This window comes from Aspergillus karnatakaensis (genome assembly GCF_047715665.1).
Source record: "Aspergillus karnatakaensis strain CBS 102800 unplaced genomic scaffold BJY04scaffold_80, whole genome shotgun sequence".
Classification (NCBI taxonomy): Eukaryota; Fungi; Ascomycota; class Eurotiomycetes; order Eurotiales; family Aspergillaceae; genus Aspergillus; species Aspergillus karnatakaensis.
Window position 1 is genome coordinate 77,121 of NW_027395792.1, and position 15,254 is coordinate 92,374.

General features: G+C 51.6%; 7 protein-coding genes across 7 annotated transcripts; 4 read left to right on the forward strand and 3 right to left on the reverse strand.

The window, feature by feature from the left end:
* Window position 1: 1 nt before the first annotated feature.
* Window positions 2-1,568, forward strand: BJY04DRAFT_161844 (Gfo/Idh/MocA family protein). The gene is made up of 4 exons (XM_073709059.1): window positions 2-138; window positions 198-218; window positions 267-797; window positions 857-1,568. Exons 1-4 carry the CDS (start codon window positions 105-107, stop codon window positions 1,426-1,428), a joined length of 1,158 nt encoding a protein of 385 aa, XP_073565384.1. The 5' UTR covers window positions 2-104; the 3' UTR covers window positions 1,429-1,568.
* On the reverse strand, window positions 1,568-2,735 carry adk1 (adenylate kinase ADK1). Its single transcript, XM_073709058.1, has 4 exons — window positions 2,480-2,735; window positions 2,375-2,427; window positions 2,166-2,320; window positions 1,568-2,113 (listed from the first exon to the last, which is right to left on the reverse strand). The coding sequence occupies exons 1-4, from the start codon at window positions 2,640-2,642 to the stop codon at window positions 1,708-1,710; spliced, it is 777 nt and encodes a 258-aa protein (XP_073565385.1). The 5' UTR covers window positions 2,643-2,735; the 3' UTR covers window positions 1,568-1,707.
* Window positions 2,736-3,246: 511 nt separating this feature from the next.
* rpn8 (proteasome regulatory particle lid subunit RPN8) lies at window positions 3,247-4,410 on the forward strand (the record flags this gene model as incomplete). The annotated part of the gene is made up of 3 exons (XM_073717818.1): window positions 3,247-3,430; window positions 3,481-3,752; window positions 3,805-4,410. The coding sequence occupies 3 exons, from the start codon at window positions 3,247-3,249 to the stop codon at window positions 4,408-4,410; spliced, it is 1,062 nt and encodes a 353-aa protein (XP_073565386.1).
* Window positions 4,411-5,706: 1,296 nt separating this feature from the next.
* On the forward strand, window positions 5,707-9,839 carry BJY04DRAFT_161872 (WW domain protein). Its single transcript, XM_073709060.1, has 3 exons — window positions 5,707-8,326; window positions 8,379-8,985; window positions 9,035-9,839. The coding sequence occupies exons 1-3, from the start codon at window positions 5,913-5,915 to the stop codon at window positions 9,605-9,607; spliced, it is 3,594 nt and encodes a 1,197-aa protein (XP_073565387.1). The 5' UTR covers window positions 5,707-5,912; the 3' UTR covers window positions 9,608-9,839.
* Window positions 9,840-10,071: 232 nt separating this feature from the next.
* Window positions 10,072-12,905, reverse strand: BJY04DRAFT_211214 (Alpha/Beta hydrolase protein; the record flags this gene model as incomplete). The annotated part of the gene is made up of 4 exons (XM_073714371.1): window positions 10,072-11,006; window positions 11,750-11,987; window positions 12,043-12,629; window positions 12,683-12,905. 4 exons carry the CDS (start codon window positions 12,903-12,905, stop codon window positions 10,072-10,074), a joined length of 1,983 nt encoding a protein of 660 aa, XP_073565388.1.
* Window positions 12,737-14,259, forward strand: BJY04DRAFT_161876 (U2 snRNP complex subunit MSL1). The gene is made up of 5 exons (XM_073709061.1): window positions 12,737-12,884; window positions 12,968-13,038; window positions 13,142-13,275; window positions 13,330-13,543; window positions 13,601-14,259. The coding sequence occupies exons 3-5, from the start codon at window positions 13,220-13,222 to the stop codon at window positions 13,886-13,888; spliced, it is 558 nt and encodes a 185-aa protein (XP_073565389.1). The 5' UTR covers window positions 12,737-12,884; window positions 12,968-13,038; window positions 13,142-13,219; the 3' UTR covers window positions 13,889-14,259.
* On the reverse strand, window positions 13,790-15,002 carry BJY04DRAFT_162002 (ATG3/ATG10 family protein). The gene is made up of 4 exons (XM_073709062.1): window positions 14,697-15,002; window positions 14,494-14,622; window positions 14,219-14,431; window positions 13,790-14,169 (listed from the first exon to the last, which is right to left on the reverse strand). Exons 1-4 carry the CDS (start codon window positions 14,844-14,846, stop codon window positions 13,963-13,965), a joined length of 699 nt encoding a protein of 232 aa, XP_073565390.1. The 5' UTR covers window positions 14,847-15,002; the 3' UTR covers window positions 13,790-13,962.
* Between the last annotated feature and the right edge of the window lie 252 nt (window positions 15,003-15,254).

The window sequence follows — 15,254 nt, forward strand, 5'->3', positions numbered from 1 at the left end:
CGTCCTACATCAGTCTGCCAGTTCCTGACCTGACCCCTCTTAATCTCTGCCACTGTCTCTGTGCAATTCCTGGCGTAGGCAAAAGTACATCAGCGCATCTCGACATGGCTCCTCACAACGTCAAGTGGGGTATCTTGGGTATGCCCCTCCCCCCTCTGTACTCTATACACAACAGTTAACAACGAACTGAATTATAGCAACCGGCGGAATCGCTGATTGTAAGTAATCCCTTCCCTATATTCATCATACCCAACTGACCCCTGTAGCCTTTGTCCGTGACCTTCTCCTCGACCCCTCCGCCCGCGATGCCGCCGACATTTCGCACACCGTCGTAGCAGTCTCCTCCTCCTCATCCGCAGCCCGTGCAGAGAAATTCATCGCCGATGCAGGTATCCCCTCTCCCTGCGCTGCCTACGGCTCCTATGAAGCCTTGGTCACAGATCCCAACGTTGACGTGGTCTACGTCGCGACCCCACACTCGCACCACTTCCAGAATGTCATGCTCGTGCTTGAAGCAGGGAAGCATGTTCTCTGCGAAAAGGCGTTTACAGTGAATGCGGAGCAGACGAGGATCCTTGTTGAGACGGCGAGGAAGAAGAATCTCTTCCTCATGGAGGCTGTCTGGACGAGGTACTTCCCGTTGAGCATTGAGGTGCGCAACTTGATCAAGAAGGGAGTTATCGGGGAGGTTTTGAGGGTGTCTGCGGATAACAGCTTTGGTGATAAGCCCGAGGAGAAGTTTGGGACTGAGCATCGCATGGTCAACAAGGACTTGGCTGGAGGGGCGTTGCTTGATCGTGAGTCTTCTCTATCTCCCTCATGGGACTGATTAGGATGATGTGCTCATATGTGACAGTCGGTATCTACTCCCTGACTTGGGTCTTTCAAACTCTCTATCACACCCTGCCCAAGGAATCAAGGAAACCCCCCTCCAAGGTCTCCGCACACATCACGCCCTACCACCTCACGGGCGCAGACGAGGCTACTACAATCTTGCTCACATTCCCCACGACCACTCCCTCGAACGACGAGCACCCAGGAGAGTCCCAAGCCATTGCAACCACGCATCTCCGTGTTTGGTCTGACCCTGATCAAGCCAATTCTGCTCGCCCTGCAATCCGCATCCAAGGCACTAAGGGTGAGATCCAAGTCGATGGGCCCGCTTTCCGGCCTGAGGTCTACCGTATTATTCCCTTGAAAGGAGGTGAGGTCAAGGAGAAGAAGTTTACATTCCCCACTAACGGGAGGGGAATGTACTATGAGGCGGATGAGGTGGCGAGGTGCCTCCGGGATGGAAAGTTAGAGAGTGAGGGACTGCCATGGGAGGAGAGTATTGTGATTATGGATGTGATGGACGAGGCGCGGAGGCAGAACGGGCTCGCTTATCCAGAGAAGATTGAGTCGACGGTCTATCCTACTCAGTTGTGATCGACAAGTCAAGTTAGGGTTGCGAAATGATTCAGGAAAATCAACCAAGGACGCGTTGTATCTTTTTCAACACGACCCAAGTACTATTGTACACGACGTAGGATGAAGTCTCGCGGCGTCTATATATTGAGCAACACCTGAGACAGCTCTATTCCCAACAAATTCTGTATCGAAATACAGAACAAAGCCACACATTCGCCGGAGTAACCGCTCATGTCACTATAACAAGGAAATGGCAGACTGCACAGTTTCTGGCACCATTAGAACAAAAGAAATAGCTTAGTTGCGGAAGACGCCAAGGAGGCTCTTCCACACTTGACCGGGCTCCTGGCTGGCGTCAATGCCGCGCCAAATGCCGGTCTTCTTGTAGTAGTCGCAAACCGGGGCGGTCTGGGCGTGGTATGTGCCCAAACGCTTCTTGAGAGTGTCAGCGTTGTCATCAGAGCGCTGGATCAGGGGCTCGCCGGTGATGTCGTCCGTCATGGCCTGCTTGGGAGGGTTGAAGATCTTGTGGTAGGACCGTCCGGAGGCAGGGTGGACAAGACGTCCAGTGATGCGGGCAACAAGGAGAGCATCATCAATCTGAAGCTCAACGGCGTGCTGAAGCTTCTGGCTACGAGCGTTGAGCATCTCGTCAAGACGTTCAGCCTGGGCGACAGTACGAGGGAAACCGTCCAGAATGAAACTAACAATCCTGCGTCAGTTGTGTAGAGGGTGGGGAATCATAGTGTACGCACCCATTCTTACACTCCGGGTTACCCTCCAACTCGCTCTTGATCATGTTGACCATAATCTCATCGCTGACAAGGCCGCCCTGGTCCATAATCTTTTTGGCCTCCCTTCCGAGCTCGGTCTTCTTCGCGACTTGGGACCGAAGCATGTCACCGGTGGCCTAGGAAACGGGCAATTAGCGACCATTCTACAGCTCAAAGGCAATGTCACTCACCAAGTGACACACGCAGTACTTCTCCTTGATCTTCGGCGCCTGTGTACCTTTGCCTAGCGGGGCGTCAGAAATCGGTCGAACAATGTCATTGTATCTGCCACATACCAGCACCAGGGGGTCCCATGAGAATCAAGCGCATGTGCTCCGTAACGGACTTAGGCTTGGGCTCGCCGCCAACAAGGCGACTCTCCAAGTCCTCAATGCGAGCTTCGAGCTTTCCGATCGTGGACTTTAGTCCAGCGACCACGTCGTCTGTGATGGGAGCCATTGCGAGAGAAGAGAGGAAGAGGAGATAGGACCGATAACTCTAGCGAAAGAGCTTCTCCGGGTAAAATCGAGAGAACGGTTGGGGTTGGAGGGAAAAGAGGTAAGGCGCAAGACGGGGAAATGGAAGGGAAGGACGGCAATGGATGCTGGAGGAAGCAAAACCAGACCGAGAGCGGAGGACGCACCCGCTACTCCGAGGCTTGTTTCCGGGACTCCATGAGCCACCACAAGGTCGGGAGCCGGTGATGATTTATATCTTGTTTTGGAGTAGATGCTCGATGTGCACTCTTAATGCATATACAATTCGACATCTAGATCATGACTCAAAAAAAAAAAGCGGTATATCGTAATTGGGGATTTGTATGGACATGTGTCATGTTGCCTCAGGCCATAAGGTGCTGAGTGGCTCAGCCAGCTCAAGCCACAAGGCGTGGCTCAAGCAGCAGCTCCGACAACAGCGGACACAGCCTAAGCTTCAATCTTCCATCATCATCATTCATCAACCTGTATCATTTCACTCTCCCAGGCTTTTTATTCTTCTGCTCTTGTGTCTCTAATTCTCGCTCCTCTCACATAACTACCCTCTCCCATTCGCTTCCTCCGCCATGCCTGCCACCACGGCGGAGACCCTCTCCCTCGTCTCGCAGACCGTCACCGTTGCTCCATTGGTACTGCTCTCCGTCGCAGATCACTATGGGCGCTCAGCCAAGGGAACTCGAAAGCGTGTCGTCGGTGTCTTGCTAGGAGAGCACGTTGGGGGGAATACTCGGGTATCAAACAGCTTCGCTGGTGCGCAACTACCATTGTTGACCATTGTTCTCCTAGCTGACGTATATTAGTCCCATTCGAGGAGGATGAGAAAGACCCTTCAGTGTGGTTCTTAGACCACAACTTTGTCGAGTCGATGCGAGACATGTTCAAGAAAATTAACGCCCGCGAGAAGCTTATCGGATGGTATCATTCTGGCCCGAAACTGCGAGCTTCGGATCTCGAGATCAACGAACTGTTCAAGCGATACACACCAAACCCTCTGCTAGTCATTGTTGACGTGCAACCAAAGGAGGTTGGTGTGCCTACAGACGCCTATTTTGCTGTCGATGAAATCAAAGATGTAAGTTACGCTCGAAGTTACTCATAGCACATGCTTACTCTCTGTGCGTTAGGATGGCACCACCTCTTCTAGAACCTTTGTCCATACCCCATCGACGATCGAGGCAGAAGAAGCAGAGGAAATTGGAGTGGAGCACCTACTCCGTGATATCAGGGATGTCGCTGTCGGAACTCTCTCCACCCGTATCACATCGCAACTACAGTCCTTGCAGGGATTACACCTCCGTCTGCGTGATATCGGTCAATATCTCCAGAAAGTGCTCGACCATGAATTACCCGTGAATCACGCCATCCTCGGTAATCTTCAGGATGTCTTCAACCTTCTACCCAACCTATCTACGCCAGCGACTACACCCCGCGCCGGCGGCGAGTCAGAACAGCCTACAGACAACGCCGAGTTGGCGCGCGCTATGAGCATCAAGACGAATGACCAATTAATGGCCATCTACCTAAGCAGCTTGGTCCGCGCTGTTACCGCGTATCACGATCTGATCGAAAACAAGATTCAGAACCGGCAACAGCAAGAGGAGAACGAGCAGAAGAGGGAACAGGAGGCCAATACCGCAAAAATTGAGAAGGAAGGCGCAAAGAAACCTAATGGCACCGCGACTGAGCAGAAGGAGGACCAAGAGTCTAAGGAGAAGGCCAAGAAGCGATAGATGGTCTCTAGATGAATGTGATATGACCTATAAGTGCATCGGAATGTACAATACGATGATTTCAAGGCTACAAATTGGCATTGCGTATGACAACCCTATGACGAAACTGCTAGACCCTTCCAGGAGCTACACACGCTTTGTGGTGTCGTTCCATCGATAGCCAACAGGGTCAAATCTTTGGAGTCTTATTCCAGGTTCCAGATTCGGGTCTTGTCTAGCACAGCGCTGCAGCGTTGAGCGTATGTTCCAGGGTTGCACCTGCGCAGCCAGCTTAAAAGGTTAGTCAATTATTGTTCCAATGTGAGTAGTAGTCGCAGTTAATAGAGTCAGGGTCAGCGCGTATAGCGCTACCTGATCGTACGAGTGGGCCCTGTTGTTGAAGGCGTGTTCCCACCAAGTTGATTAAAAATGCTTTGTAGTTAGAGTTCAACTATAATGTTACAGCACAACTAGTGATTGACGTGCCTTTTATACTAAGCTCAATCACCACCTTAGGATAAAACTCAATGGTTTCAACACTCGAAACAATCATTTCAACTTATTTCTGTCAGGAACTAACAGCACTAGCATGGATAGATAGGTGCCCATGGTGGTGAACCTTTGGTTGTTGAGGAAGGAACGATGTGGTGCTATGTTGGAGTAATAACGAAGGCGAGGGTCCCCTCCCTCTGTACTGAAGAACGTTTGGATGCGAGAATGGGAAACTTTGGACCACAGTAGACAGACATCTATTCGAGGCTTAGATCGTTGAGGTTAAATCGATCCACGTATTATAGTCTGCTCTTCCAGCTGGGAGCAAGCAAGTCTCCTGAATATACCCTAGTCCCTTAAGTGAGGAACAGTCTACAGAGTACCCTCCCTAGGTACTGCCATACGGTAACTACCTACTGCAGACTAGAATTTTGGACTCGGGCCGAACCGAACCTCCGCCAGGTAATCAGGGTATGGATATGGTTTAAATATATCAGATGCAAACATTAGATAACATTTAGATATACAATAGCGGTACTCTTCCTATATATTTATATAGAAAATCAACACCAATAAGACTCGGATCATTTTGGTAGATCATTAGCTGAGAGACCAGCATGGCAGCACCCCTCGGCGCCTAACTCGGCCAATTAGCGACTCCGTCGCCCCTCGTTGATGTGATGATGCTAGTAATATCACCTCCGTTAGGAGCTGCCTACTGCTGCCCTACGGACATCTGCGTGTGGTCCTCAAGGTAGATCTGGCGACAAACCCTCCCTCAAACTTAAGCTGTACAGTTTGTGTTCTCCGTACATACAGAAGGTACATCAAGATCTGCCGCAGTCTCTCTGCCTGCCTCTCCATTCCACCGACCCCGCATCTCACGATAATTCTCCTCTTAAGTCTCGCCCCTCAAGGCCCGAATTCATCTTCTGCTGCTTGTCGACTATACCCACAGACTTTTATTCTACCGTCTACGAACTGTTTCGCACGTGAAACCGCCGTGGCCGACCAGAAGATAGCCCGGTACGATGAACCTGTCTGGGAGCAGTCGTTCCCAAGAGGAACTTTTCTTGCAATCCTCCAACCAACACCAGCAACAGCAAGAGGCAGAATCCCCGGTTATTGGACCGTTGCGCATCAACAAACGAGAGACGCCTTCGCCAGCTCCGCCGGGTGCTGCAACTCTACCATACCCAGACGACAGGCCGAGGCCCCAACAGCATGTTCGCATGTCAGGCTCCAGCGGTTCAAGCCCAATTCAGGGTGGAAGACAAAGTACATCGCCAACGCCAGGGCTTTCTCCCGTGGACTACCCATCGGCCCTAAGGCCTCGGGATGGTCGTGAGCCTAAACAGTCGACGCTGGCCGAACGACGCGGAACCGCGCCCAAGCCGTTGCCCGAGTCACCTACCGTCGACGGTGAAGAGGGATTCTTTGCAAAGATGAATCAGCGGCCCCCAGGGCCTCCGGCGCCAGCGCCGCAGCCAGAAAGCTCAGCGTACGGAGGCTATAACCAACACTACTACCCTCCACCGCAGCCCTCCACCGGTCCAAGACCAGCGTCGCGGACAACGACTTCGCAGAACCTACAAGCTCCGTCTTCTCACAGTATAAACCGTATTAGTTCCACGGCCTCTACCTCGACAACGCGCGCGCAGCGTGGGTCGCCGCCGCCCCCAGAAACACCTATCGTTGAGCCAGGACAACACCCTGCCTCAGATATTGAAGCTCGCTACGCAGCCTCAGGGATTGCAGGCACCTCGACATTGACCGGTTTGCAGGCCCAGAGCGCAGCAGCGCAGCAGAGAGCCGGCCAATACGCCGGGCAGCAGCCTAGAAACCCTATTCACCGGCCATGGACTCCGACGGAGCTTCCAGGATCCCACCCTCACGGGCCACCAACCGTGTATCAGGGCGCTGAAGTGGTTTCTTCGCAAAATCAAAACACTGTGCCGAGTCCGTTTTCCCATCCGGTAGCAACCCCAACGCAGACCCAACAGCCGGGAAGGATACCAAACAATGCTCTGGAGCAAGACCTAGAGAGATTGCGAATCAGCTCATCACCTCCTCCGGCTTATTCGAGTGTACCGCGACCCTCCTCTGCTTCTCAGGGTTACCCGAACGAAAAGCAACGTCCCGCGACCGCATCGAACCAGCCAGCCCCTGCGCCTACACAGCAGCATTCTGCGGCCGCAGTTGCAGCAGTGGCGGGAGCAGCTGCGGCGCAGCCCGTAGTCTCACCCCTGGACCACCCAGCCTTTGCCAACGATCCAAGACAGCAGCAACCGCAGCAGGCAATCCCTTCATCGTCACACCATGATGGGCAAAACGGGGTTCACCAGGAGCAGCATCCAGCTCTGCAACAACAGCAAGCTCAGGGCAATGCAATCCAACCTTCTGGCAGTTTGCCGCCGGCATCTCCACCCCCACTGCCAGAAGGCTGGATTGCCCACTTAGACCAGAATTCAGGCCAGTACTATTATATTCACTTGCCTACCCAATCCACCCAGTGGGAATTTCCCAAGGGTCCAACTCCTCTTAACCTCAATGAGGCTCCGATGTCCCCAGTCGGTAGCGTTTACAGCGCTCATCCTCTCGCCTCACCCGGCTTATCAGCCTTTGGCAAGCCGCTGGCATCTCCAGGTGTGCCTATGACACCTGGCTTTGAGAGCTTACAATCCCCAGTCGTTGCTGGCTTCAGTGGACCGCCCCCAACTAGCGGCGTGGACATGTACAAGATCGCACCGACAAACGGCGTTTACTTTGGTCCTTATCTTCGCTATGCGAATATGGATGTACAGCGCGGTACTTGGTTCGGATCTATCCTCCTGGTCACTGATGCGGCTCAACCCCCCACAATCCATATCCATCAAAGTGTTGACCTATCCCCAAACCCACGTCAGCTTAAGGCCATGACTATCTCTACTCATCAACGATGGACTTTCTACAAATACGAAGTTGATCTGCAAATGGACGAAACCGGCCCTGCCAAATGGACGTACGCTATTACTTCGCATCTCGGTTGCACGCGCTACGAGTTCTTGGTCGCTGGTCGACACGAGGCAAGCTGGCGCTTTATTGCAACTTCCGGGAACGACTTTTCTCTTAACATCAATGAGAACGAACGTTCCCGATTAGGCGGTGTTGGTCTGATGTGGAAAGACATTATGCAGAAGCACAACGAGATTGGCGGTTTTCACGCTCAACTGTGTCTAGGTGGCCAGATATACGCTGACAGGATGTGGAAAGAGATTCCATCCCTGAAACAATGGCTCTTGATTCGGGGCAAGGAGGCGCGGAAGACGGCGGCATGGGCGGCGGCTCATGAGCAGGATGTTTCACATGCGTACTTTCACTACTACACAAGTCACTTTGACCAGCCATATCTGAGAGAATCTTTTGCTCAGATCCCGTATGTTTGCCAGATTGACGATCATGACATGTAAGTTTCCTGGTTTATGTTGCCAGCTGATCAAAGGAGCTGACGTGCCTAGTTTTGATGGCTTTGGGTCGTACCCTGAACACATGCAGTTTTCCAATATGTTCAAGAACATTGGCCGCGTCGGGATCGAGATGTATCTACTTTTTCAACACCATACAACACTCGATATCCTCCGCAACGTTAGCACCGATCACGACCTATTCACCATTACCGGCACAGGTTGGCACTTTGTTAAGTACCTTGGACCTGCTGTTGTTCTCGTGGGGCTTGATTGTCGCTCGGAGCGCAACCAACACCAGGTTCTCGCCGGGCCGACATATCAAGGCATTTTCCCTAAGATCGCCATGTTGCCTTCATCAGTTCAGCACTGCCTGTGGATGACCTCGATTCCTCTCATCTACCCACGCTTAGAAACCGCCGAGCACATTGCCCAGACTATCACAACAGGCAAGCGAGCCGTCACCGGCGCCTACAACGTCCTGGGGAAGGTGACCAGCTCTGTTGCAAGCGTGGTAGGGGCCAAAGACGTGGTTGGATCTGGGTTCGACTCTGTCAAGCGTGCAGTCGGCAAGAGTGGTCTCATGGGTGGAATTCTGAGTCCATTCGGCGAATTCGACCTACTCGACGAACTTCGAGACCAATGGACCCACGAATCAAAGGTACTTGCACATCATTATCCTTGCAAGATCAAGCGCTAACATGAAATAGGACCTCGAACGGACCTATCTCATCCGCACCCTCCAAGGCATTGCACACCAAAAATCTCTTCGAATGACTTTCCTCTCCGGCGCCGTTAATGTCTGCGGCGCCGGCCTCGTCCACGACCCAGGCCACCCCTCCGATCACAAGACAATGTACCAGCTCATTTCTTCCTCCGTCGTCAACAGCCCACCCCCCTCATACATTATCAAAATGCTTCACTCAAACAACAAACCCCTTTACGTTCCTGCCAACGGCCACCGTTCCACGCCAGCCCAACCCTCAGATACCAAAGAGGACATGATGGAAATTTTCCAGACTGATGTCACGGGTCAAGCACGTGAGCATAAGAAGCTTATGGGCAGACGCAACTATGTTGCCATTGTTGCCTACGACCCGGACTCAATTGGTGGGAGTCAAATGTCGATGGCTATGTATGGGCAACAAGGAGGTTTGCCTCAACCCGGCGGTAGTGGAAAACTAAATCTCGCGGTCGATTTTATGGTGCAGGGCGACGGGTCGTTCGGACAGGTCGTTAAGTATGGGCCGGTTATTGTACCCAGTCTAGAGCATGGGAAGTAAATACGCGGACGTTCAACCTGTGTTATCACCTGGGTCTTTGTTATGCTCCTTTTTTGTTTCTGTGATTCTTCTTCCTCCTTGTCTGAAATGTATTGCCAATGTTCTTGTCTATATTTGTGCCCACGTCACTGGTTGACCTTGATCTTTATACACCCTTTTGTTTACATATTCGAGTGAGCGATCTACCTTCTTTTTCTATCAAATATCCTTTCCCTTTCTTCCATATTTGATAGGGCCAGAATTAATTTCCTGGAAGGGGATATCCGAGTTACGAAAAAGGATGTTATGACACAACAGACCGGTCCAGCTATGTGTCCAGGGTCAAACTCTCTGCCCATGAATTGTCCAGAATTGAATTTTAGGAGACAGTATAAACTCAACTACAGAGTTACACCAAAACTGTACTATCAACTTAGGAGAGCATCTCTCACAGAACTTTCTGCTCACTCAATCCGAATGAAGTACTACCATCGCCCAGTCGGATCTCCACCGGGAACACAAAGCCCTAATCGCAGGAAATAGTCGCGATGGGAGTAGAAAAGTTCCCACAGTCTGAACCTAGGTGGCAAAATGCTCCACGCAAGCCGAGAGGTTAGATCAAACAGGACTTTTGTGGTGTGGTCCTGGCTGTCTTCCGGTTGAGGTAAAGGTGGGCTCGATGCGCTTGATAGAACTTGCTGTCCAGTGTCGGAGCCGGGAGAGTTTAGCTCGTGTTGAAGAGAAGCCCGAATAGAGCCTTTCGCCGTCGTCCTCTCCATTTCGGAAATACATCTTTCATCGTGAGCGCCATCGCAGTACTTGATATCATTAACGGAGAATGGGAGCTCAACCCGAGAGATGTATATCTCTCCGCCGTGCATCTCATAGCCCCATTCTGTAAGTGGTACAAGGGGCACAGGATCATTCACATGCGTTAGTCGGCGAAATTTCCAATCTCTCGCATCATTAGAGTCAAGTTGAAAGACTTTATCCAGATACTCCACAAACGCCTTATTCCCAACCCTGGGTTCTCCGAATGTTGTCACGACAGGATTCCACCCGCGCAGCTGCATCTCTGTCCCCGCAAGCGCAGCCACAGCACCACCAAGGGAGTGACCAACCAGTGTTAGCGCATATCCTGGATACTGGTCTCTTACGGCTTCGATGGTCTCGAGGACTTTGGTTCTGGTCGCTCGCCATGCGTTCATGAAACCCATATGAACGAAACAGTTTGTGCATTTGGGTGTGTCATCGTCGGTGTCATTTCCCACGGGATAAGGCACGTATTCCTGGGGATAGGCAGAGAGATCGACGATGGCGTTTGCAATTGAGTATGTTCCCCGGAAGGAGACGATAATCCGTTTTGGTGATGGAGGGTGGGAGAGTGCGATGTACCCACTGGAGTCTGATAGAAATGGGCCTGTGTGCCACGCCTGAGTTTTGAGTTAGCCATTGCTTGAGCTTGAACAAGTACTGCTTTGGCGTACGTTGATCAGTTCGAAGCCTTTAAGTTCCCGGCAGTGACTGAGGCACTGAAACGGTTTCTGAACGCCGGTAGAGCCGATACAGTAGGCAATATCCACAATACGAGCCAGCTCCTCAAGAGACTCAAAAAGATCCGGGGAGACATGTCGTTGCAGGCCAGAATCTCTAGGTGGATCTGTGGCCTCAGGGGGAACCACATGTGCGGTGGAAAAGCATAGTTGCAGGGCAGCTAGAATAGCTATCAAGAGGCTATCAAGATATGAAACCATGATAGATTATAATCCTGGGTCTCGTCATCGTCGCCAGCTCTGGGCCGAATAGTTATAGCAAGAAAAGGTTGTGGTCAGCGGATCAGTGCCCCGGTGAATCTGGGGTGACGCTGCTTAGGTAGCTATCACACTTGTCCTGATTCAGTAAGCGTGTGCCTCCTGAATGACATCACCGGACCAGTTCGCCTGATATGACGGGAGGTAGGCACCAAGTACCTAAGGTACGTACGCAGATTACGGCGAGGTCTGTACAAATATAATCTATTCCCTACTACAAGACTATGTCTGCCAACTCGTGGGAAACCTAAGGTATTGTCTCAAATGGTCCAAATTACGACGCGGCCGTCAACTCCGCTTGCTAGACGAGAGAGTTAGTCTACTTGAGCCAATTTCTCAATGGAAAACATACTACTAAGCTTCTGCAAAGCTCCATTGGCCTCCTCATAGGCTCTGACTGTGCTGATCGTGTTCTGGTGAACCGTCTTGAGCTGTGTGTCGGCCTGCGCCTGCCCCTTCAGGTCCATCTGACGGAACAGGTTGAGGGCAGATTCCTCGCGGACGCTACCGGCACCGGCAGCCTTGTTCTCGATACTGCCTTCCAGTTGCCAACCATTTTCGTCGCCTCGTAGACGATACGGTTCACAGTCCTAGAGGAGCCATGTTAGTCCCCAAATTCATACATGTAGTGATTGTACAACTCACATGGCCTGCGGCAATTATCTCATTCTCACCATTCCAGATAAGACTGTTGAATGGGAGAAGGCGGGTTGAAATATTCAACATGGCGCGAGGTGGCTGTTCCGGGGCACTTGGGTACACGACGGTAACACTACTATCGTGCCCGGTGAATGCAAGTGCATTTCCACTGGGAGAGAAGCCCACACCATGGATCCACCCTGCCGAGTCATTCAAGTATTCACCACAGATTGTGTTGAAAGGAAGTCGCTCGCCCCACGCACTCGGCTCCGGACGGGTGTCGACGCCCTTGATGAAGCTGGAAAAGACTCTTGCGTGAGAGTCAGTCGATCCTGCTGCAAGGAGAACAGAGTTTGGATGCCAGGCCAGGGTGGTGATGGTACTCCGGATCGGCTTCTTTAGGTGTTTAGAGATCCACCAGTCGTTCTCCTCCTCGAAGTAGCATACTGCGATCACGCGGGCCCCGGACCCAACGGCGAATTTCTGCTCAGACGGCGACCAGCGCACAAAGGTCGCAGCCCTGTTGATCCGAAGTAGCACCAGCGTCGGTTTCCATCCAGTAGGGGTTTGTTCCCAAACGTAGGCGTTACGGTCTAGATTCGAACTGACTTAGTGACAATCGTTGAGAACGAGCGAGGCTCCATACCTTGTGAGCAAGTAACAATGCGGCCAGAATTGGGAGCAATATCGACACTGGTCACGGTCTTCTCGTGGCCTTTCAATTCATCGGTGAGGGAGAACTTGCTGCCTGCCTTCTGATAGAGCTCCACATTGTTATCCCGAGCTACAGCAAGAATCGACTTGTCGGAGGAGAAAGAATGATCGGCGATCGGATTATGAAATAGATGGTGTGTTTCAGCGGTCGCCATTGTGAGAAAATACGACAGGAGGAGCTCTCTACTGTCGCGGAGGTGCTGATACGATGTTAAAGTTGACAGCCTGTTGATGAGGGTCATCATTGCTTCCTTGATGCGGAGTGGAGCCGTGTCGATTAGATAATAGGTAGGTAGTATCACGTGCCCAATTATTCTGCTTTACATCGAGCTTCATCAATCGCGTTGTCCGGACTGTGCCCTGGTCTGACGGCATTCGACGGAGGACGCAGCTACTTTCCATTCAAATGCGCATTTCGACGAAGTAATCCAAATTCATCTCCATCTAAAAACAACTTCCACTGCCAACAATGACTACTCCCATCCGGACCAATGCGAAACCAACGGCTGGTCACCCGAATCAAACGTCAGTTAATCCTCCGTTGCGAATGTGGGCAGAGAATGTTAACAAATTCTGCAGACTATACTGCACTAATCTTCCGGATAAACTTCGAAAACACGACCTTCGCTCCTCGCTTTATACCCTCTTTTCCACCTATGGCACCGTCCTCGACATTGTGGCCATGAAAACGGAAAAGATGCGCGGTCAAGCCCACATTGTCTTCAAGGATGTTCAAGCAAGCACACAAGCGCTACGTGCGCTTCAGGGTTTCGATTTCTTTGGCAAGCCAATGGTATGTTAGTCTGGATGTCAAAACAAAGCGGCGTTCAGGGCTGATATACGTCGTTAGAAAATCGTCTATGCTAAGGGCGCCTCGAATGTCTTCGCTAGGCTTCGCGGGAATTATACTGCACCGGCAGTAGCTGCGGGCCAGACTGCGGCTGTGTCCACAGACCTCCAAAAGTCGATCTTCAGCGGACCCCCTAGATCCACGGCCCTGCCGCCAAAGCCTTCCAATGAACCCAGCGGAGCAACCCAGGGAATCAAACGGCCTCGCGAGGAGGAAAGTGACGAAGGCGAGGCACCAATGGAGGAGGATAGCGATGTGCCAATGGAGGCGTCCTCGGATGAGGATTAAATTTACCGTGGCAGAGGAGATTTGCAAATACGGAGAGAAAAGGCTCCTTCACGCCGCGTCCGTCTTGATTCCGATTATTCCATACGTTGATTCTCTGGAATCTCCGCTGTCGCAAAGAGCTCACTTGGCAGTCGAAGGCGAACACAATTTCCCGTCAGGCCAAGCCAGATGATGAGATACGTCTCCGGGCTAATGTCATGTCCGTCCGCGATGTCTCTCATGGCATCTGCAGTATTGCAGGGATGGACAAAAAACGCTGGTGTGCCGGATACCGGATGATACTACGAAACATGAGTCAGGCGATCTAGTGTCAAGGTTTCTAGAACGTACGCCGAAACTAATACCACCCATGATACCCACGCTTTGGATATTTTTTTTATAATGGTCTAGGACCAGAGAGCTGTAAACTTCATCTGTGCCCAGCAGCTTGTCCGAGCGTCGCAGGATAAAATACAAGACAGGAACCTGATAGGTAGGTGAGAGTAGAATATCATAGTCTATCTGTAGTGTCTCCTGAGATTCGAAGGTACGAGTCAGGGCCTCCTGTTGATACTTGTTAGATGGTCCCGAGACAGAAGGATGGGCATTGTTTTTCAGCAACAGACAGGGTCCTCTTCGCAGGTTTCCAGCTGCGAGTCTAGAGCATGCTCGATTTCCACGTGGGGTGTAAGGGCATTCTCCTGGGGACAGTCTTTGTTGAAAGACTGTGAGATTCTCAGAGCTGGGCCGGTTCTCTGGTTGGTTAGTTGGGAAATCGACTGATGCAACAAAGATGATGGCAAGAATGGAGCTGGAGGCAGCAATATACCTGTAACCTGATTGACGACCACCCTACTCTTTCGATGCCTGCCGCTTGAATGCGATCAAGAAAGGCGTGACAGGCGCCCATAAACTCGGCTTTAGTAAGAAAGGGAAAGGACGACAATTTACCTTGCCCCGAGGGATGAGAGGCGGTCATTGTTGACCTGGCAATAAGGTTCTGGGATGCAGGTTATTGTCTCCCCCGAATAGACCGACTTGGCTGAGTGTTCAGTATTAGGTACCAGGCGTCCCCGGCCACGACAGATGCTAGGTAGCAGCCTTGGATTGGTTGTTTGCAGGAGTTGTATGTAGGAAGACGCAGCAGGTTGTTGTTGAACCAGTCTGGCTGCGAACCGAATGCAGCGGAGGCAAAGATGTCTAGACTGAAAACGGTTAAGGGTGAGAAGCAGAGAGATCGAGGATCGATTCTTGATCCTACGCCAGCCAGCGGCTGAACAAGCAGATTCTATTATTGAGCAGTGGGTTGGTCGCTTATGGTTTTTCTTTTCCCATTGTCGGGGAAATTGGGCGGTTGGTTGGAACTTGGTGGTTGTGATTGAAAGAG